This window comes from Pelobates fuscus, chromosome 3 (genome assembly GCF_036172605.1).
Source record: "Pelobates fuscus isolate aPelFus1 chromosome 3, aPelFus1.pri, whole genome shotgun sequence".
NCBI classification, from domain to species: domain Eukaryota; kingdom Metazoa; phylum Chordata; class Amphibia; order Anura; family Pelobatidae; genus Pelobates; species Pelobates fuscus.
The window spans coordinates 138,336,747-138,360,942 of record NC_086319.1 but is presented as its reverse complement, the minus strand read 5'-3'; the positions used below and the strand labels follow the sequence as shown (position 1 = coordinate 138,360,942).

General features: G+C 43.4%; 1 protein-coding gene across 1 annotated transcript in view; it reads left to right on the top strand.

Moving 5' to 3' along the window:
- Nucleotides 1-24,196, top strand: part of ATP10B (ATPase phospholipid transporting 10B (putative)) — a 369,072-nt gene that overhangs the window by 84,184 nt on the left and 260,692 nt on the right. The window contains exons 3-4 of the mRNA XM_063447492.1: nt 6,571-6,656; nt 21,585-21,691. Of these exons, the coding sequence (XP_063303562.1) occupies nt 6,571-6,656; nt 21,585-21,691 (193 nt within the window). The remainder of the gene's footprint in view (nt 1-6,570; nt 6,657-21,584; nt 21,692-24,196) is intronic.

The window sequence follows — 24,196 nt, the reverse complement described above, 5'->3', positions numbered from 1 at the left end:
GTCAGGAATACATGTAGTTGCACTGGTGACTATAGTGTCCCTTTAAGGCACTGTTTGTACAAAAGATGGATTTGCCAAATATAAAAATAAATGATTTATTCACATAAAAGTTGCAGATAAAAACACAATAAAACAGCATAGGAAATAATCAGCACATTGGCTATATAGATGGTGGACAGCAAATTAGCATGGGAAACAGCAGCATAAAGTAAATCAACACAGAAACACTAGCCGCATACAGTAATGATTAGCAGCAGATATAGCAGCCTATAAGTCACATTAAAGGAACACTATAGTCACCTAAATTACTTTAGCTAAATAAAGCAGTTTTAGTGTATCGATCATTCCCCTGCAATTTCAATGCTCAATTCACTGTCATTTAGGAGTTAAATCGCTTTGCTTCTGTTTATGCAGCCCTAGCCACACGTCCCCTGGCGATGATTGACAGAGCCTGCATGAAAGAAAAAACTGGTTTTACTTTCAAACAGATGTAATTTACCTTAAATGATTGTATCTCAATCTCTAAATTGAACTTTAATCACATACAGGAGGCTCTTGCAGGGTCTAGCAAGCTATTAACATAGCATGGGATAAGAAAATCTTAATTAAACAGAACTTGCAATAAAGAAAGCCTAAATAGGGCTCTCTTTACAGGAAATGTTTATGGAAGGCTGTGCAAGTCACATGCAGGGAGGTGTGACTAGGGTTCATAAACAAACTCCTAAATGGCAGAGGATTGAGCAGTGAGGCTGCAGGGGCATGTTCTTTACACCAAAACTGCTTCATTAAGCTAAAGTTGTTCAGGTGACTATAGTGTCCCTTTAAGGGATGCAGTGTATGAACACTGGAGTTGACTGTTCTAAAAGAAGAATCTATAGGTAGTTCAGTTCAAATCAGGATTCCTGGCTTGTTCCAGCTATCTCTCAATCTCAATATAGTAATGGAGAGATTAATTAATGTTCTCCTTGTGGGTATCAATCTCATCTGTGATGTCAAATGAATTTTGCCTAATTAGACTTTATCAATGACTGTTGAATTGTAAGGAATGTTCCTCTTCTTGTTTAAATAGCCTGATTCCATATTATGGGCAGAGCTAAGGGAAGTCCTTCACTTCAATCGAGCTTGGATCTTTCCGCCACCTCTCCAGAATTTAATTTCTCAGTGCTCACATGCACTGTGTCTTCTTCTACACGGGGATGTCTGTCAGAGGGGTGGGGGAAGGATAGTCTATTGGAGATCGGCTCATGCCAATGATTTCACTTAATATAGTCTTATTCCATGTGTTTCCATGAAATGAAAGCCTTGCGATTACAAATTCCCATATGATCAATTGTACCATGAAAGGAAGTATACATAAACACTGATCATGTAATCAAAACTAAAACTAAAAAATAATGTAATGAATACAAAACATTGTAATTTATATTTAAAAAAAAACAAACCTTAAAAATGTCATTACTAGACACATTTTAAAAAATGATTAGGAAAGATTAAGCTCAGACTAATGGAGAACAGTGTCATCTCAGACTAATGGAGAACAGTATCATTTCTAGAGGGGAGAAAAAAAAAAAGGTATATCCATTTAATTTCCACTCTGCCGAGTTCTTTCAAATGATTGCCTCCTCTCCAGTTCTTCTTTACTTTGCAGATTGCAAAATATTTCAGTAGTCTGGCATCAGGAAGGAGGAAGAAATAGGAGGAATATTTTAACTTTAAAAATCTCTTCAGCAAAGGCCTGAACTTTGCCCTGACTTGAGAACTTAATAATTTTAATTGTATGGTGGACATAGTTATGAAGAGATGAATTCATGTTCTCACAACAACTGCTCCTTGTGGGTATTGATCCATAGGTGAAGTTTGCAGAGAGAATGATTACAACATTCAAAGGGTCCAAGGATAACAAGGTCTGAATTTAATTGGTGAAAACTAAAGTCAGAATATTTTCTGTTTTCTAAGCTTAATCCACTATCCTCTGAGATGTTAATTTATTTGTTAGATTTTGTTTCTCGTAGTGAGAACAAATTTAATAGTCGTTTTTTCCAGTTTGTGTTCCTGTTTTTTTTAAGCCTTTTTCTGAGTTTGTCTTGCCTCATTTGCAGATTTTTGATTAGACATCTGTGACGAAGTGCCCTTCGCTACTTGTGCCTGGAGAGGACTAATTGCCAGCCACTTGCCATGTGACTGTGGTTCCTGGGAGACTTTGCCAGTTAAAAACACTATTTGGACTTATTGCTGTTTAAAAGATTGTTCTGGCCATTTAATTGGAACTGGCACAATTCTTCACCTCTGATTCCATGGGAGAATGTGCCTGTTCCCCTCCCCCTTTTCCTGTCCCATTGTTCTCCAGCAGGGCGTTGTCCCAAGGACACTGCCAGACCAGTTTAAACTGGCTGCTTTGTCCCTTCTCAATCTCTCATCAGCAATTTTCTGTTGCCTTCAGCAGTGCAACTTTTAAATAATCTCATTTCTCTTGGACTACATTTAAATTGCTCCAGTCTGATAATGACTCCTTTACACATATTCTAATTTTAGAAAAGTCTGTTTTTTGCGTGGTATGACTCAGTCACTGTTCTTATATTAATAAAATAATAGAGGTCCAGGCACTCCTTGGTTCAAGACAGGTACTTTATTAAGAACCACAGTACCTGATAAAGTACCTGTCTTGAACCAAGGAGGGCCTGGACCTCTATTATTTTATGAATTTTTGGAAATCTGGTGTTTGATTCTGGTTCAGCAAGCACCCTGGCTCAGATTTATGGGAGTGAGTGCAGTCCCACACACACTACTAAACTGTTCTTATATTAAACCACACTGACTGATTATCACTGGATCCTAAACTTTCACCTACAGTAATATCTGATACCAAATCTCCATTTGTTAACACTAAATCCAGTGATCATCAGTCAATGTGGTTTAATATAAGAACAGTGACTGAGTCACACCACACAAAAACAAATGTTTTAGACTTTAGAAAAACAGACTTTTCTAAAATTAGAATATGTGTAAAGGAGTCAATTATTAGACTGGAGCAGTTTGAATGGAGTCCAAGAGAAATGGAATTATTTAAAAGTTGCACTACTGACGGCAACAGAAAATTGCATTAGGCTTGTCAGTAAAAGCAAAAAAATTAAGAAACCACTGTGGTACTCTGCAGATGCAGCCAAAATAGTAAACTAAAAGTTAGCATTTAGTAATTATAAAAAAAACAGTGAGGAAGATAGACAGATCTATAAGATTAGGCAGAAAGAGGCTAAGCAAGTTATAAGAGCTTCCAAATCACACACAGAAGAGAAAAGAGCACAGTCAGTAAAAAAAAAAGGGACAAAACATTTTTAGATACATAAATGAGAAAGGGAAAGAAAAACACAGACTAGTTAAATTAAAAACAAAAGAAGCAAGGTATGTAGAAGAGAATAGAGGTCTAGCTGCTTGCCTCAATGAATATTTTTGTTCAGTATTTACAGTTGAAAATTAAGGAAAGGGTCATTAGTAATTTGTTACATGTGAGTTTAGAGAACTTCTATTTCAACTGTCAAAAACAAAGACAAATAAGTCAGTGGAGAGTGATGGAATACACCCAAAGTAAAAAAAAAGAAAAAAAAAAAAAAAGGATTAGTGGTGTACTCGCAAAACCATTAACGGATTTATTTAACCAATCATTGTTAACAGAAGTAGTCCCAGAAGATTGGAAGTTAGCGAATGTTGTGCCCATTCACAAGAAATTTAGTAGGGAGAAGTCGGTCAACTATAGGTCAGTAAGCCTTACTTCAGTAGTGGGGAAAGTAATAGAAACCATGTTAAACGATTGTTGAACATCCAAAATCACATGGATTTCAACAGCAGATACAACATGGATTTACTACAGGGAAATCATGCCAAACTAATCTTATTGAGTTTTTGATTGGGTAACTAAAATAATAGATCGGGGTGGTGCAGTAGACATTGCTTACCTAGATTTCAGTAAGGCTTCAATAAGGCTGTTGCACATAAAAGGCTTATCAATAAACTGTAATCTTTAAGTTTGGGTTCAAATATTGTTGAATGGGTAAGGCAGTGGGCAAGTGACAGGCAACAGAGTGTTGTAGTCAACAGAGTTTATTCAAAGCATGGTCTTGTTATCAGTGGGGTACCTCAGGGATCTGTACTTGGACCCATTCTATTTAATATTTTTACGAGTGATATTGCAGAAGGTCTTGATGATAATGTATGTGTTTTTGCTGATGATTCTAAGATATGTAATAGGGCTGATGTTCCAGGAGTGATAAGACAAATGGCAAATGATTTAGGTGAACTAGAAAAATGGTCAGAGCTGTGGCAGCTGACACTTAATGTGGATAAGTGCAAGATAATGCATCTTGGACGTAAAAACCCCAGGGCAGAGTACAGAATATTTGATAGTCCTAACCTCAACATCTGAGGAAAGGTATTTAGAGGTAATTATTTTAGATGACTTAAAGGTCGGCAGACAATGTAATAGAACAGCAGGAAATGCTAGCACAATGCTTGGTTGTATAGGGAGAGGTATGAGCAGTAGAAAGAGGAAAGTGCTCATGCCATTGTACAAAACACTGGTAAGACCTCATTTGGAGTATTGTACGCAGTACTGGAGACCGTATCTCCAGAAGGATATTGATACTTTGGAGAGAGTTCAGAGAAGGGCTTCTAAACCAGTTTATGGATCACAGGATAAAACTTACAAGGAAAGGTTAAAGGATCTTAACATGTATAGCTTGGAGGAAAGACACGACAGGTGGGTTATGATAGAAATATTTAAATACATAAAGGGAATCAACACAGTAAATGATGAGACTATATTTAAAAGAAGAAAAACTACCACAACAAGAGGACATAGTCTTAAATTAGAGGGGCAAAGGTGTTATGGATAGAAATTAATGTTAGTAAAATGTCTGTTTACTTAAAATGGCTGCTATAGCATAGAGCACTCCCTCCCTTTCTGTGTTCATTAACTGCTCAAAATGGCTACTGAGCACCCCTCCCATTGTCTAAAGAATGTCATGTACTAAGATGGCGTCTTCTGCCAGGGCCTCACCCAGTATGCTGGTGGCATCACACTTTGGAGGAAGGGCATTAGATAAGACATTTAACACTTTCCCAATTAAAGATGTATTCTCTTTGTTATCTCTTGTTTTGCATATTATGTATTTCTGCCTTTATAAGGGGCCCACCTGATTAAACATTCCATAGTCTTTCATTAAGCTGAAACTTGGTGTCTCAGTGTGATTTACTTCAGAGCGTGCACATGTTCTATTTAATTTGGACAGGAGCAGATACTCAGATAATCAAACACTTGGTTTGATCTAAAACAAAGGTTTAAAAATATCAGGAAGTATTACTGAAGTGGTAGAGGTTAACACAGTGAAGGAATTTAAGCATGTGTGGGATAGGCATAAGGCTATCCTAGCTATAATATAAGACCAGGGACTAATTAAAGTATTTAGAAAATTGGGCAGACTAGATGGGCCGAATGGTTCTTATGTGCTAGGATATTCTATGTTTCTATGTAACAGAATGGTGGGAGCTGCCTGAATCAGAGCTCTCACTTCCTGGGGTAATGGGAGGTTTCTGGGATGGTGCCTGAGAAGGTGAGTCAGAGTGGAGTGCAGCCAGTCAGGAAGACGGCAAAAACAACAGGGCAATACAACTGGGGGTCATCCAGAATAAGTCCAGGGCCTACCAGGGTACAGAGCTCAAAGGACATGAAAAAATAGGTCTCAGTTGGGCCGAAACCACATGTGTATAAAAATAAAACAGTATCCCACTATATGGGGAGTGACACAACTGATGCAGCTCAGTTATCAATGATCACAAAGCCTATAGGCTAGATAAGAGTACAAAACCGTAGATATGGACCATGAAATGTAGGAACCAAACAGAGAGGACCTGTGGAGGAAAAGGGGAGAGCCAGCAGCACTGTGAGAAACTGTAAGGATACTGGTAGGCCACAAACCACATGCCAGAACAATAGGGAGAAGGGTGCAGAGCATGCCGGACACCAAAGAATGGTGAACCTGGAAGGAGCACTAAAGCGAGCTGCAAACAAATCGATTGCTGGGCCATCAAGCAGATAGACGCTGGCAAATGCAGAACTCGGAAGCCCGAGGGGGAAAATAGTATATGGAGTGCTCAAACCCCAAGAATTTAAACCACAGCCAGATAACACAACTTGGCATGTAATAAAAAAAAAAGAAAATAGAGACAAGAAATAAAATACAGAGCACAAAATACCAAACCGGTTAGAGATAGCTCTAAAATTGATGGTGCTCATCTGGAGGTAGCAGCAAAGAAAGAGGAAGTAGTAGGGTCTAGTTAAGGGTTTATATATATTAACCTGCTTGGTTGTTTTTAACTAACTATATTAAATGTTTCTTTGCTGCTGGAGATGTCAGAAAGTAAATATGAAGCCTTCTGTCTTGCTGTAAAATTTATCTGCAAGCTTATATTTTTTTATATATCTTATCACATGCAGCAATTTTTCAACTAGACATGTTTTTACTGTCTAAAAAAAATCAATTAACATTTAGCTTTTCTTTAATTCCTTGTGTTTTCCAGGAATCTCCATTTAGCCCAGAATCATTCAAAAACACAATTGTCTGTGAATCACCTAATAATATTCTCAACAAGTTCAAAGGTTACATGTGAGTATACACTATACAATGTTTCATTGGCCTTCTCTTCCTGTTTAATCCTCAATTCTGAACCAAAACAAAACTCAATTTGAGCTACATGTTCACTCAACCCTAATTTACCTATTTTATTATAACTGCTCCAACACTTATTTCCTATAATTTTATTTTTATAATGCTATCATATCCTCCTGAGGTACAGTCTTTCTAAACTAAACAAATTTAAATGTATTAACCTTTCTTCATAACTAAAATCTTCCATTCCTTTTATGAATTTCTTAGCCCACCTCTGCACTTTTTCTAGTGCCTAGTCTTCTTTAGAACAGGTGTCTAAAATTACACAGCATATTCAAAGTATGATTTTACCATTGATATATAAAGAGGTAAAATTATATTTAATCCTGAGAAGGATTGTCCCCTTTATGCATGACAATAGTTTACTGGCCTTAGCAACTGCTGATAAACATTTCACAGTGCTACCTAGTTTGTTGTTGTTGCGATTAAGCAACTTATTTTTCGTTATAAAACAAAATTCCTTATATTAGGGAGCCATAAACAAATCCAGACCTGGACCCTTATTAGGCTTAAAAGATCTTGTCAGCCATCATCAGAAGAACCTGTTAAAATTTCCTGCATATCCTGAGGGAGAAAGAGAAGATGGAGACCTTCTTGGAATTTAGCTATCTAGTAAGAATCAAAATCATCATATAAAGTAGGAAAAGAGTCATAAAGATTGCAATTAATGTAGGAAAACATACCAAAATTTTCCTAGTGACCTTACCACTCAGGGAACAAATTTAGGATATGTGTTTGATAGCCACGCGCAGGGCCGGCACTTCCTATAAGGTGAACTAGGGCGCCATATAGGAGGGTGTGTCCTGCGCTCCCATTGCCAGCCCTTTAAATGCTGCAGCCGCCTGAGCACTCTATAGAGAGCGGCTAAAACACTGTCTCTCTCCTCACCTTCCCTTCCCTGTGTGTAGCGTGGGTGGCTGAAGGGGGGAGAAGAAGATGAAAACATGGGGGGGAAGAAGAGGAGAACACAGGGAGGGGGGAGAAGAGAACACAGGTAGGGGGGGGGAAAGAACACGGGGGAAGAAGAGGAGAACACAGGGGGGGAAGAAGAGGAGAACACAGGGGGGTAAGAAGAGGAGAACACGGGGGGGTAAGAAGAGGAGAACACAGGGGGTGGAAGAAGAGGAAAACACGGGGGGAAGAAGAGGAGAACACAGGGGGGAAGAAGAGGAGAACACGGGGGGGAGAAGAGGAGAACACAGGGGGGGAGAAGAGGAGAACACAGGGGGGGGAAGAAGAGGAGAACACAGGGGGGGAAGAAGAGGAGAACACAGGGGGGGAGAAGAGGAGAACACGGGGGGGAGAAGAGGAGAACACGGGGGGGAAGAAGAGGAGAACACAGGGGGGTAAGAAGAGGAGAACACAGGGGGGGAGAAGAGGAAAACACTGGGTGGAAGAAGAGGAGAACACAGGGGGGGAAGAAGAGGAGAACACGGGGGGGAGAAGAGGAGAACACAGGGGGGAGAAGAGGAGAACACGGGGGGGAAGAAGAGGAGAACACAGGGGGGAAGAAGAGGAGAACACAGGGGGGGGAGAAGAGGAGAACACAGGGGGGGAGAAGAGGAGAACACGGGGGAAGAAGAGGAGAACACACGGGGGAGAAGAGGAGAACACACGGGGGAGAAGAGGAGAACACAGGGGGGAAGAAGAGGAGAACACAGAGGGGGGAAGAAGAGGAGAACACGGGGGGAAGAGGAGGAGAACACGGGGGGAAGAAGAGGAGGACACGGGGGAGAAGAGGAGAACACGGGGGGAAGAAGAGAAGAACACACAGGGAGGGTGAAGAAGAGGAACACACAGGGAGGGGGAAGAAGAGGAACACACAGGGAGGGGGGAGAAGAAGAGGAAAACACAGGGAGGGGGGAGAAGAAGAGGAGAACATGGGGGGAAGAAGAGGAGAACACAGGGGGGAAGAAGAGGAGAACACAGGGGGGGAAGAAGAGGAGAACACGGGGGGAAGAAGAGAAGAACACACAGGGAGGGGGAAGAAGAGGAACACACAGGGAGGGGGAAGAAGAGGAACACACAGGGAGGGGGAAGAAGAGGAACACACAGGGAGGGGGGAGAAGAAGAGGAAAACACAGGGAGCGGGGAGAAGAAGAGGAGAACATGGGGGGAAGAAGAGGAGAACACAGGGGGGGAAGAAGAGGAGAACACAGGGGGGGAAGAAGAGGAGAACATGGGGGGAAGAAGAGGAGAACACAGGGGGGGAAGAAGAGAAGAACACAGGGGAGGAAGAAGAGGAGAACACAGGGGGGGAAGAAGAGGAGAACACAGGGGGGGAGGAGAAGAGGAGAACACAGGGGGGAAGAAGAGGAGAACACATGGGGAAGAAGAGGAGAACACGGGGGGAAGAAGAGGAGAACACGGGGGGAGAAGAGGAGAACACGGGGGGGAAGAAGAGGAGAACACGGGGGGAAGAAGAGGAGAACACACAGGGAGGGGGAAGAAGAGGAAAACACAGGGGGGGAAGAAGAGGAAAACACAGGGAGGGGGGGAAGAAGAGGAAAACACAGGGAGGGGGGAAGAAGAGGAAAACACAGGGAGGGGTGAGAAGAAGAGGAAAACACAGGGAGGGGGAGAAGAAGAGGAAAACACAGGGAGGGGGGAGAAGAAGAGGAAACATAGGGAGGGGGGAGAAGAAGAGGAAAACATAGGGGGGAGAGGAAGAGGAGAACACACGGAAGGGGAGAGAATAGAAACACAGGGTGGGAAGAAGAGGAGAACACGGGAAATGAGAACACAGGGGGAAGATTAGGAGAATGTGGGGGAGGGAGAGACCACTAAAGGAGGGGGGGGGGGTGGTGGAGAGACCACTAGGGGAGGGGGTAAGGAGAGACCACTAAGGGAGAGTAGGGGGAGAGCAGGGACCACTAAGGGAGGGAGGGGGGTGGAGGAGAGACCAGTAGGGGAGGGTGGGGGGAGAGGAGAGACCACTAATGGAAAGGGGGGGGGGGGTGAGAAGAGACCACTAAGCATGGGGGAGACCACTAACGGAGGTGGGGGGAGGGGGGTGAAGAGAGTAGAGACCACTAAGGGACAGGGGAGGAGAGGAGAGACCACTAAGGGGCAGGGGAGATCTCTAAGGGACGGAAGGGAGAGCTCTATAGGACAGGGAGCAGGACAGGGAGCTCTTTCACACTACGCACATACACACAATGCATCCCTATACATACTCAGAAATGCACAATGCATCCCTACACACACAGAAACACAACATGCTTCCCTTACACACAGAGAAACACACAATGCATCTATTACACACACACAATGCAACCCTTAAACATAAAGACAATGCATCCTTTGCACACATACACAGAAACACACAATGCATCCCGTACACACAGATGCAAACACACACTGCTTCAATTACACACACACACACAGATACACAATGCATCTCTTACACACACTCAATGCACCCCTTACAGATACACACACTGCATCCCTTACATACACATAAATACACCTTGCATCCCTTATGCATACAAACACAGATTCACACAATGCATCCCTTACACACAACCAGAAACACACAATATATCCCTATACACAAACACACACTGCTTTCTATCCCTTACACAAAAACACATTGCTTCCACTACACACAAACACCCTGCATCACCTACACAAACTGGTATCCCTATACACTACATTCTATAAGCACACATATTAGATCCTCTACAATAACACATCCCCTACACACTCCACTCTGTGTGAGTGAACTCATGGGTGGAACCAGGGCCGGCGCTTCCTATAAGGCGAACTAGGGCGCCATATAGGAACGGGCGCCCTGCGCTCCCATCGACGGTCCTTTAACCCCTTAAGGACCAAACTTCTGGAATAAAAGGGAATCATGACATGTCACACATGTCATGTGTCCTTAAGGGGTTAAATACTATAGAGAGCCTCAGGCAGCTGCAGCACTGCCTCTCTCCTCACCTTCCCTTCCCTGTGTGTAGCGTGGGTGGCTGAGCTCCTCTCCGGTCCGCGGTACCCATCCGAACTGACAGAAAGTGCACGCACAGTGTGCACTTCCTATCAGTCTGGCCAGGTACAGGAAACAGAAGCTCATGTACCGCGGACCATAAAGGAGCTCAGCCACCCATGCTACACACAGGGAAGGGAAGGTGAGAAGAACACAAGGAGGGGTGGGGAGAAGAAGAGGAAAACACAGGGGGGGAGAAGAAGAGGAAAACACAGGGGGGGAGAAGAAGAGGAAAACACAGGGGGGAGAAGAGGAGGAAAATACGGGGGGGGAAGAAGAGGAAACACAGGGGAGAGAAGAGGAGGAAACATGGGGGGGAAGAGGAGGAAACATGGGGGGAGAGAAGAGGAGGAAACACGGGGGAGAAGAGGAGGAAACACGGGGGAGAAGAGGAGAACACGGGGGAGAAGAGGAGAACACGGGGGGAGAAGAGGAGAACACGGGGGGAGAAGAGGAGAACACGGGGGGAGAAGAGGAGAACACGGGGGGAGAAGAGGAGAACACGGGGGGGATGAGGAGAACATGGGGGTTGAGGAGGGAGAGACCACTAAAGGAGGGGGGTGTTGGAGAGACCACTAAGGGAGGGGGTGAGGAGAGCAGAGTCCACTAAGGGAGGGAGGGGGGTGGAGGATAGACCACTAGGGGAGGGTGGGAGAGACCACTAATGGAAAGGGGAATGAGAAGAGACCACTAAGGGTGGGGGGGAGACCACTAATGGAAAGGGGGGGCGCAGAGGAGAGCAGAGACCACTAAGGGGGAGACATGAGACCACTAATGGAAAGTCAGGGAGAAAGGGAGACCACTAAGGGAGGTGGGGGGAGGGAGAGTAGAGACCACTAAGGGACAGGGGAGATCTCTAAGGGACGGAAGGGAGAGCTCTATATGACAGGGGGCAGGACAGGGAGCTCTTTCACACTACACACACACACACACACACACACACACATACAATGCATCACTATACTTACTCAGAAACACACAATGCATCCCTACACACACAGAAACAAAACATGCTTCCCTTACACACAGAGAAACACACATACATACATCCCTTATACACAAACACACACTGCTTTCTATCCCTTACACAAAAACACGCTGCTTCCACTACACACACACTCTGCATCACCTACAAAAAACTGGCATCCCTATACACTACATGCCATAAGGACACACATTAGATCCTCTACAATAACACATTCACTACACACTCCACTCTCTGTGAGCGAGCTCATGGGTGGAACATGTATGTGGACTTATGAGTGGGCCTTATGGGCATACTCACCATTAGGCCCTGGGGCCCAAACCTTGAGCTGTGTAAGGGGCCCTGATAAATGGAACTGCTTCCCATTCTCCCAGAACATTGAATCTCACAGTTACAAACAGCCTCCAGAGATCCTGTTCTACACCAGAGGAGTGTAGCCAAACTGCAGCCAGAGCCCATCACCACCCTCATCTGGTTGTAAGTAGGCAATCTAGTATATTATTATTGACCTTAATTTCTAATTTACCTCACATTAAAGGGAAACTATAATCCCCAGAACCACTGCAGCTTAACCCCTTAAGGACACATGACGTGTGTGACATGTCATGATTCCCTTTTATTCCAGAAGTTTGGTCCTTAAGGGGTTAATGAAGTGGTTATGGTGTCTATAGCCTGTCCCTGCAGGCTTTTTAATATAAACACATACAGTGTGCAGCACTGGCATTAGTTCATATGGCAGATCATATGGGTGGGGCATTGATATTTTTCTTTTGCCTAGGGCGGCAAAAATCTTTGCACTGGCCCTGGGTGGAACATGTAGCTGGACTTATGGGTGGGTCTTATGGGCATACTCACTGTCAGGCCCTGGGGCCCAGACCTTGAGCTGTGTAAGGGGCCCCAAAAAATGGAGCTGCTTCCCGTTCTCCCAGAACATTGAATTTTGTGACCACATGTAATGGCACTCTGGGTATAGAAGGGGTTAACGCCGCCAAAGATGTTCCCTTTCCAAATGCAAGGTCAGCTACCGAACACTCCTAAGCGCCGAACAGGAAAACACACAAATAATCCCCCCCCAAGTACGAGACGAGGCTCTGTATTGAGGGTCAAGCAGGAATCTGTTTAATGTGGGCTTAATGCCCGTCTTTTATGCAGGTCTTCCACCCAGGGACACTCCCATAGGGACCTGGTGGAAGACTGGGACAAGTTCATACAGTGACCAATCAGAAACCTATACAGTGATAAACACTCCCACAGGCACATTACAAACCCTCATCTCTATATTGGAGATAATTGAGTTAAATGCTAGAAGTCACTCAATTATCTCCAGGGATAGAGCATAACCTCCATTTTACAGGCACAAAAAAATACATAAACATATATAATTCCCAAACTACCGATCAGAACCTCCACATTCAACGTATATCCCCAGATAGCTTAGATCAATATCACCGAATAGTGCTCAGATTCCATATACACAGTTCAATCGCCATGAAGCTAAATTCTTGTACAGAGTGCGTTCGTCAAACGAATGGGCTCTATGGGATGGCTATCTGGGGTAGCTCTGTTCATATAGTCAATGTACCGAACGGCACGGCATTCATATGAACCGGGAACAGAACAAAGAGGGTTTGGCGGCTTCAGCGATGTTCGATGAAATAGTCTGATTTTAGTTCCGTAGGTTTGACGATGAACACCGCTGGGCATTCGACTAGCCAAGATGGCGGCCGCCACGTGTTCATTCATACGAACGACAACCACCCAGCTGATCATTCGAGAGTGGAAAGTGTCTGTGGTTAACCACAACGTTCTAATGAGGGCAAGAGGTTAACAAGCAGCCTGCCGTTCGGTAGTTTTTCATATGCAGGGAATAACACATGGGGTCATACGGACAAGTGGTAATTACCGAACAAACGGACGAACCAAGGTGAAATAAAAGTAATCCAAAGACAGAGAGGTCTGTCACACCACAGTTACAAACAGCCTCCAGAGATCCAGTTCTACACCAGACCAGTGGAGCCAAACTGCAGCAAGAGCCCATCACCATCCTCATCTGGTTGTAAGTAGGCAATCTAGTATATTATTACACCCTGTTCCAAATTATTATGCAAATTCTATTTAAGTGTCACAAAGATTAAATATTTTGTTTTTCAGTTTAACTCATGGATGGCATTGTGTCTTAGGGCTCTTTTGATCACTGAAAACAATCTCTGACACCTGTGATAATTAGAATGCCAGGCGAGCCCAATTTAAGGAAAAACTACTAAAGGAGGGTGTTCCACATTATTAAGCAGAGCCCTATTTCCATGCAATATGGGGAAGAAAAGGGATCTCTCTGCTGCCGAAAAGAGTGAAATAGTTTAATGCCTTGGACGAGGTATGAAAACATTAGATATTTCACGAAAACTTAAGAGTGATTATCGCACTATTAAGAGATTTGTGGCTGATTCAGAGCACAGATGGGTTCGTGCAGATAAAGGCACATTGAGGAAGATTTCTGCCAGATCCATGCCTTGGATCAAGAGAGCAGCTGCTAAAATACCATTACATAGCAGCAAACAGATATTTGAAGCTGCTGGTGCCTCTGGAGTCCCACAGACATCAAGGTGTAGTGTCCTCCAGAGTCTTGCAACTGTGCATAAACCTTCTATTAGACCACCACTAACCAATGCTCACAAGCAGAAATGGCTGCATTGGGCAGAAAAATACATGAAGACTAATTTTCAAACAGTCCTGTTCACTGATGAGTGTCGTGCAACCCTGGATGGTCCAGATGGATGGAGTAGTGGATGGTTGGTGGACGGCCACCCTGTTGCAACAAGGCTGCAACGTCAGCAAGGCACTGGTGGAGTCATGTTTTGGGCCGGAATCATGGGAAGAAACCTGGTTGGCCCCTTTAGGGTCCCCGAAGGTGTAAAGATGACCTCTGCAAAGTATGTGGCGTTTCTGACTGACCACTTTCTTCCCTGTTACAGAAGAAAGAACTATGCTTTCTGTAATAAAATCATCTTCATGCATGACAATGCACCATCTCATGCTGCAAATAATACCTCTGCATCAATGGCTGCTATTGGGATCAAAGGAGAGAAAGTCATGGTGTGGCCTCCCATCCTCCCCTGACCTCAATCCTATTGAGAACCTTTGGAGCATCCTCAAGCAAAAGATCCAAACAGCAGCTCTGGGAGGCTATTCTCACATCTTGCAAACAAACTCAAGCAGAAACTGTCCAAAACCTCACAAGTTCAATGGATGCAAGACTTGTGAAGCTGCTATCAAATAAGGGGTCCTATGTTAAAATGTAACGTGACCTGTTAAAATGTTTGAAAAGTTAAACTGTTGTTCTAAGTTTGATTGAAATAGCTTTTGATTTCAGTGAATATGCTGCAAACACAACAAATTACAATTCTCAGTTCTTAACAACCTATAAAGTGTTTTGAAACTTACTGTGTGTAATAATTTGGAACAGTGCATTGTAAGTTTTTTTTATGTTCAAAAAAAATACTGTTATCATTTGGAGGTTTGTTCAAAAAACATTTGAATTGTACTCTTAATAGTTGATAACATGAGAATTATGCTGACTGTTATTTTCATCAATTATTTAGGTAAATAAGAAAAATATAATTTGCATAATAATTTGGAACAGGGTGTAGTGACACTAATCTCTAATTTACCTCACATTAAAGGGACACTTTAGTCCCCAGAACCACTGCAGCTTAATGAAGTGGTTCTGGTGTCTATAACCTGTTCCTGCAGGCTTTTTAATGTAAACACACACTGTGTGCAGCACTGGCATTAGTTCATATGGCAGATCATATGGGTGAGGCATTGTGATGTCACTGGGCCACGCAATATTTAAGCTGAAGAGCCAAACAAGACACAGATGATTAGCAAAGATATTGATAATCAATTTGCCAAATATGACAGGGTTTATAACTCTCAGAGAGTGGATGGAAAGAAGGTTGACTTGCTATTAAGAGCAAAATAATCAATATAGATATGAACAAACTAAACATACTTAAAAGATGCACCCCCCAGCCCAAGGCTAAGGGATACACATATATAAATATGTATCATATTTGCCCCCCAAATCTGTTCTGCTTACCTCCTGAGCAGGAAGGGGGGCAATAATACGAGGAACCTTGGACCACCAGGGAAGGATTTCTAAAGGGCTGTGCAGGGAGATCTTTTGATAATCAGAGCCAGTTCTTATAGGTAATCTGGGTATGGTGATGGCTCTCCTGTTAATTCGGCAAACCTACAGGCTCTGCATTTGGCGATAAATGATACACATACAGTATCACCTAGGGCTCAGCACAGGCAATCCATCTGAAAATCCTTCTAAAAGATCTCCTCTAAATAGGTAACTAGAATTTGTCAATCTTGGTGGTGTAGCGGATCACCTTGCACCCCGACTGGGCACCTCCGTTGAAGGACGCTTCCTAGCTGAGCCGAGGACTATAAACACCGCACCGGACACCACAACCACTGCAGACTCCACAAACGCCGTAGCTTAACTGGAATCTTCCTTCCACCCTTCCTTCAACCTCTGACATCCAGGACCGTGTGGGGGTTCTCCTCATCCAATTCTTGCATGATTAGTTCGATCATCACTGCCAGAGGATCTGGGCCATACCTGGCTAGCCGCCTCTTTCCCTCCTCAATGTAAGCGTCATCCTCATAGCGATGCATAATTTTTGCTTGGTGTCTCCAGGATGCTGCTCCTCGCACTTGAAAGCCATCATTGCCACCACTGTAATGGATCACCTCGCACCCCGACTGGGCACTTCCATTGACGGACACTTTCTAGCTGAGACCGTGGAATCTCGCCGTCTTCCTTCCACCCTGGATCAACCTCTGACATCCAGGACCGTGTACCTCCAGGAGAGCGTTACAGGAACAGCTCTTAAAAGAGCTAAGTGATTAGAGCCCTGGGGAGTATACAAAGTATAGCAATCCCCAGTGTGAATATAGCAGTTCCTTACAAAAATAACGAGACAAGGCTACGTATTGAGGGTTAAGAAGATCTCTGGTTTAATGAGCACAAAGGCATTTCTTTTATACACATTTTCCCCACAAGGTTACCACCCACGTGGACCTTGTGGAGCACAGGACACAAAGTCACCAAACCAATAGGAACAATAATTAACATAGTACATACATAACACTCCCACATACAGTCAGCAAGCCCTCCCCTCGGCCTGTGATATAATTAAGCTAGCTAATGGAATAACTTAATTATCCACAGGCAGAAAAAACATAAATTTTTACAAACTCCAAAATGTACCCCAAAATACAACATATCCCCATGTTATAGCCCTGATCTGGGTGAACAACATATCCAAAAATCACCCAGCTCAGAGCATGGGTTCAAAAGTTCCATGGAAGTTACATTTGACCAACCGCACGCACATTTTCATGCTCAAAACAGTTCCGGAGAATTTGGCTGTGCGGCCAGTCTATTTCCAATAGTTAAAATATATTAAGTTCTGTTCGAATGCACGAATGGGGCAGTTCATGCAATTACTCAAAATTAAAGTGGCGTTCGAATTGTCAAACGCATTTCAATTTCTGTGTCGAAGCCAGGAGAAGGTAAAGTTCAGCGGTGTTCATGCCGTTGCGTGTCCGATTTGAGTTTTATGAACTCGACGACCAAACACTGCTGAACGCGTTCGACTGAATTAAAATGGCCATTTCGAAAAGTGCCACTTCGAAAGTGCAAATCCTCTCCAATTGTATTTAAAGGGGCAGAAACAATGTGTTAGAATCCAATATGCCCAAAAAGTGCTTTTAAGCAGCAATACATCCCAGGGGCCACATTCACAGGGCAAGAGGCTGGCAAGCAGGCCTCTCCAAAACCCAGTGGCGAAGTGCAATTCATCACAGGTGGCTACCAGGAAAAGGGGCGGACTGACAACTCCCTCGGTTAGTAGGAGATCAAGAACCCCCCTCCTGGTGCAAGGTCGTTGTGCAGCTCTCACACAGATATTATGTGCACGCTACCCAGCACCAAGGATGGCTGTGTGAGAGCCACAGAGTCATGACTCCCACAAATGCAGGGCTGCCACAAAAGGGGTTAATCTAACCAAAACAGTGTTTTAATAAAAACTATTTTTTGAATGGAGTAACCCTTACTGGCATGCCTCATGCCCACCTCCATTAAATAAAGAAATAAAGCACTTTTAATTAAAAATCCTCTGTGTTTGTTGGTGACATCACAAGCAGCGTCCTCCACATGTGTTTGGAGGCTACTTGTGTGGTTGTGTGTGTGGCATGCTGCTTGTGATGTTGTGTTCCTGTATGTCAACGTGTTGAGTTAGAATGAATAATTTGTCATGTTTTACCTATTTGTAGCGGGACCTGGATAACCAGGCTGGATATCCCCTTTGGTTAGAGTAGGTCAGACCCATTTCCCCAGTAACAGGACGGGACACAGTTCCCAGATACAACGTTTGACAATGTTTATTGGGCACACAGCTTTTTATGCACAGACCCCCGCAGGGGGTCTCCATCCAGCACAACACAAAACACATACAGGAGGGGGCTGGGGAACAGATAACCATCTCCCGTTTTGGGAGATACTAACAGGACACAGGGACACGCACGAGTACACTTCACATACAGGGGGGTGAACTTTGGGGCTCGGCACCCCAGGACAGGGAGGGTGTAAAGGGTTATATTTTACATGGGGGAATACCCCCGGGTCCCATCTAGGATCCCTGCAAAAAGTGGGGTGATCGGATGTACAGAGCCGGAGATATCCGCATCGGAAGTTTGGGGCTCAAGGCTCTGTACATCCCCGGAATCAGTTCCATGGTGATTGCTTTGTTTAGTCCGGTGAAAAACGTGCCCATCAGCATTAGGGGGAGGAAGGAGTTTTGCCACCCAATCCGAAGGGTGCAAAACTCGGCTGCTCCAATCCGTGCTTGAGGAGGATGGGGGTTTCACAGCCCAATCAGATGGAAGTGCATGAAACCCTGTTTGAACTAACGCTCCTCCTCAGATTGGTCGCTCGCTCCCTGCGGTGACCAATCAGCACTTTATTCGTGCCGACCAACCAGGAGAGTGGCGGGAACCCAGTTTGAATGGGCGCTCCCTCTCCCATTGGTCGACACGGACTTCCATGCGGCCAGCGGGAGCCCTGCGGTCGTGATACTGACTCACAACCCCAGGGACCCTTTGGGTTGGTGCGCGTCCCTCTCCTGGGCAGCCACGAGCGTAACCTCGTAGCTCCCAGGTGAGGGACAGGGATGAGGGACTACGGGTAGGACAAGGGAAGGGGGGGAGTGATTATAGCTCCGTTGGGAGCGGGTAGGGTGATTCATGACACCGGGCTTTCAGTAATACGAACCGGCGGCCACCCAGGGGCAGCATGCGCCGCTCGTTCCCCTGATGTCTGCATTTTTCACACCTCGTTAGCGAGCTGTGAACGTTCTAATTGGAGTATCATGGTGGTCCTGTACTGTTCGGGAGACGAATGCCCCCCATGGTGGGCATTCGGTAATACAAATCGGCGGCCACCCAAGGGAAGCACACGCCACTCATTTCCTTGCAGTCTGGGGTTTTCACACCTTGTTAGCGAGGTGTGAACATTCTAAGTAAGCATTCTAACTTAGGTGCTGGGGTGGTCCCGAGCATGGGTCTCCGTGCGCTGGAGCTCCCCCGGTCGATCAAAAGGTGTAGTGCAGGATTTTATAGGAAAAATTGTAGAAAAAGGAATAGGAAAGAGGGGAAACACACATCATAGTAGGCACATCCACACGCAAAAGAAACAAGGCAATTCACGCCACACTATTGTACTGTGCTGCAGAATATATTGGTGCTATATAAGTAATTGTAATAATTGTGTTTGTGTGTATAAGGAGGCTGTATGCAGTATTGCAATGATGGGAAAGCCTATTGTGATGTGTGTGAAGGAAGGCTGCATGTGGTATTTAATTTGTGGGAATGCTGCTTGTAGGATTATGTGCATACAGTGAAGTTCCTTGTGGGTGGGGGGGGGCATATGGACTGTAGTACGTGCAGAGGGGCATAGAGACGGTAGTGTGTGCATGCGGGGACAGTGGCTGTATGGGGGTACAGAAGTGGTAGGGGCATAATCAGGTGCTGGGAGGTATAGGTGCTGTAGTGAGTGCAGTGAGGGATAGGGGCTGTAGTGAGTGCAGAAAGGGATAGGGATGAGAGGGATGGGGGCTCTAGTGGGTGCAGGAAGGGATAGGAATGAGAGGGATATGACTGAAGTGGGTAAAGACGGACGGATGGGTAAAGGGGTTATAGGGTCTGCGATGGGTGCAGATGGGAAAAATGGTGCAGGGTTCATAGGGGCTGTAATGGGTAAGGGGACATTGGGACTCAGATAGATAAAGGGGGCATATGGGCTGTGGTTGATAAAGGGCCATATGGACTGTGGTGGGTGAAGGGGGTATAGGGACTGGGATGAGTGAAAGGGGGAATAGGGGTAGGATGGGTAAAGTGAGGCATAAGGGTTGCGATGGGTGAATGGGGCATATGTGGCTGGTATGGGTGAAAGGGGCACATAGAGTCTGGAATGTTTAAAGGAGGCATATAGACTGGGATGGGTGAAAGCGAAGCAAGGGGTTGGGATGGGTAAATGGGGTATAGGTGGGTGAAGGGGGAATAGGTGCTGGAATAGGTAAAGGGAGGCATAAGTGGCTGGTATGGGTGAAAGGGGGCATAGAGTTTGGGATAGGTAATGGTTGGCATAGTGGCTGAGATGGGTGAATGGGGGCATAGGTGGCTGGGATGGGTGAAGGGGGGATAGTAGCTAAAAAAACGTTTACATACCTGCTGTCTGCCAAGTCTCAGCATATTCTGCAGGAGAGGGCAGGAAGTGAAGTAACTTCCCCACCTCTTCCCCTCACACGGAGCTCCACACAGCCAGACTTGGAGGAGACCTGGCAGGAGCAGCAGGATCACTGCCAGGTCTCAGAAGGTGGGGGTGGAGGGGAGTCAGAGGGGGAATACTTAGAGTGTGATAGGTTGCAGGAGCAACCTATCACTGTAAAATCTACAATTTTAGCTTTTTCTGGCTGTGGAGATCTCTGATCTGATCTCCCCAGCCAGAGCATGGCTGTGCAGCCAGCCAGGCCCCTGACTACCTTGGGTCCTCGGTCCATGACAGATTTTCCCAAGTGATCAGTCCACTCCTGACCAGGAAAGCTGGCTGGAAGGTGCATGCTGGAATCTCACTAATCAGCGTGCACCGGCTGCGTGCACTTGAAAGACAAAACAAGGGACACCCAACTGAGTCTTTGCCATGGGTGAAAGAATGTTTAACTTCACCACTGGATAAGCCTTTTTTTTTTTTTTTTTATAGCCAATTGTTTAACTGGCAATATTGAAAGGGGCATAGAGGTACAAAAAACACCCAGTGCTCTTTCTCTCTAATTAATCATAATTGAATTCTTATTCCACTATCACGATACCAAGGATTGACTCTTATCAAGAATATATGTGATCTGCTATTATTTAACCCCTTAAGGACCAAACTTCTGGAATAAAAGGGAATCATGACATGTCACACATGTCATGTGTCTTTAAGGGGTTAAGTCATCAGCCATTGGCAGAGATTTGAGCAGTGAGACTACAGGGGCATGCACTATACACCAAAGCTGCTTCATAACGTTGTTTTGGTGCCTATAGTATCCCTATAAGATCAGTGCCCTTAGCAAACAATAGATCAATTTATTAAATAGATAATAATAAGATACAGGGTCAATATTCCTGTACCTATTAAAATGTCTCTCTTTACCCAAAAGATACCCAAATAGAAAATGTGTTTCTCTGTAAAATTCTTAACAACATATAATTCATGAGAAATCAAGTTTTATATAAATATTAATTAATGATGAAATTTATTTTATTTTTACTCTTAAAGGCAACACCCTAATGTTCAACGGACAGGATTTGGAAATGAAAGTTTACTTCTCCGAGGTTGTACTATACGTAACACAGAGGAAGCCATTGGTGTTGTGGTGTATGCAGGTACAAAACAGAATTCATAAAAACTCATGTCTTAAAGAATTATTTTAAGTTATAAATGTGGGATATTGAACACATGTGTTGTAGGGGAGCTCCCTGTAACCAGGCTGGGTACCTCCGCCAAGGACCGCTTGCTAGCTGGAATAGGGGAAAACCTCATCGCTTCTGCCCCAGTTGTCGTGGCTTGACTGGGGTCCTCCTGGAGCCTCTCCGTCCTGGAACAGGATAGGGTACTAGCTCTATTCCCTCCCAGGGACTGGACGACACATAGTCCTGGGAGCTCTAGTCCTTACAAGGACTTTCCCCGCAGAATCCTCCATGAGCTGGAACAAGGTGCTGAGCAATGATTATAGCCCTTCCCCTCCCAGTAACTAGGCAACACATAGTTCTGAGAGTACAACTGGTTAAATGCATCCAAACATAGCCTTTTTATACATAGACCCCAATCAGGGGGTCTTCATTGTCTTCATCACAAGCCCCTCCCAGGAATCTCTGGCCATGGGGAAAATTTGTGTTAACCCCTTAAGGACTGGACTTTTTTTGCGATGTTGTACATTTGCGACCAGGCATCTTTTTACACTTTTGTGGTGTTTGTGTTTAGCTGTAATTTTCCGCTCTTTCATTTACTGTTCATATACAAATTATATATTGTTTTTTTCAGGACAAAAGGGGCTTTCTTTACATACCATTATTTATATAATCTCATGTAATTTAATTTTTAAAAAATGAAAAAATATGATGAAAAATTGAAAAAAAAATACATGTTTTTTGACTTTTATGTGAAAAATCTTTTATTCATCTACAAAAGCGAATGAAAAAAACTGCTAAATAGATTCAAAATTTTGTCCTGAGTTTAAAAATACCCAGTGTTTACATGCTTTTTGCTATTTTTTTGCATGTTATAGGGCTATAAGTACAAGTAGGATATTGCGGTTTCAAAACATATATTTTTAAAATGTATCAATAGTGACATTGTAACACTATTATCTGTCATAAATCGCTGAATAACACCCCACATGTACATATTTTTTTTAAAGTAGACAACCCAGGGTATTCAATATGGGGTATGTCCAGACTTTTTTAGTAGCCACTTAGTCGCAAACACTGGCCAAAGTTAGCGTTCATATTTGTTTGTGTGTGAAAAAAGTAAAAAACTAAATTGAACGCTAATTTTGGCCAGTGTTTGTGACCAAGTGGTTACTAAAAAAGACTGGTCATACCCCATTTGCAATACCTTGGGTTGTCTTCTTTCGCAAATGGTATGCCATCATGGGGGTAATTCTCATTCCTGGGCTACCATACGCTCTCAAAGGCAATGTAACCAACCTGGTCATTTTCAATGTAAAAATATTTGACCCATATATTTGACCCTGTAACTTTCAAAAACGCTATAAAACCTGTACATGGGGGGTACTGTTATACTCAGGAGACTTTGCTGAACACAAATATTAGTGTTTCAAAACTGGAAAATGTATCACAACAATTATATCATCAGTAAACGTGCTGTTTATGTGTGAAAAATGCAAAAAAAGTCACTTTCACTGACAATATCATCGCTGTGATATGTTTTACTGTTTTGAATCACTAATATTTGTGTTCAGCAAAGTCTCCCGAGTAAAACAGTACCCCCCATGTACAGGTTTTAGGGTGTCGTAGAACGTTACAGGGTAAAATACAGTGCTAGCAAATTAAATTCTCTAGACTTTTGGCCTGGGTTGGCAGGCAGGTCCCTTAAATTGCAATCAATAAAATAACTTAATTATGTAAAAATATTACATAAATACGCACGTAGAATTTAAATATATATGCATATTTATATATTTGAAGTCTACGTGTATATTTATATAATTATTTATGTCATTTTGTATATGGACATATGAATAGTTCGTATTCTTTTTATTTATTTATATATACATAGATATATATACAATTTCATTCTAAGTGTATTTTGATATAAATATATATATATTAATATCAAAATACAGTTAGAATAACATTTCGTATAGATATATAATTTTTTTTTAATTTTTATTATTATTTTTAATTTTTTTAATTTAATTTAAATTATTTATTATTCGTATTTTATAATAATATATATATATATACAATATATATATAGTTATTATATATATTATATATATACGTGTGTAAATTAATTATAAGTGTATTTTTATATTAATATATGTACATATTAATATAAAAATACACTTAGCATGACATTATATATATATGATATATAGACATATATTATATAGGTATAATATATGTCTATATATCATATATATATACACATATATAATAATATTTTTTTTTTATTACCTTTCACTTTAAATTTTTTTATGATTTTACAGTTGCAGGGAGACTGCCTGTCAGCACAGACAGTCCCCCTGCAGGCAGAGACTAGGACACCTATTGTGACCATGTGGTCGCCCTGTTGGGCGATCACATGGCCCCAGGGGTCCTAATCCGCCATGGGGAGACTGTCTGGGCTGCAGGCAGTCTCCCCAC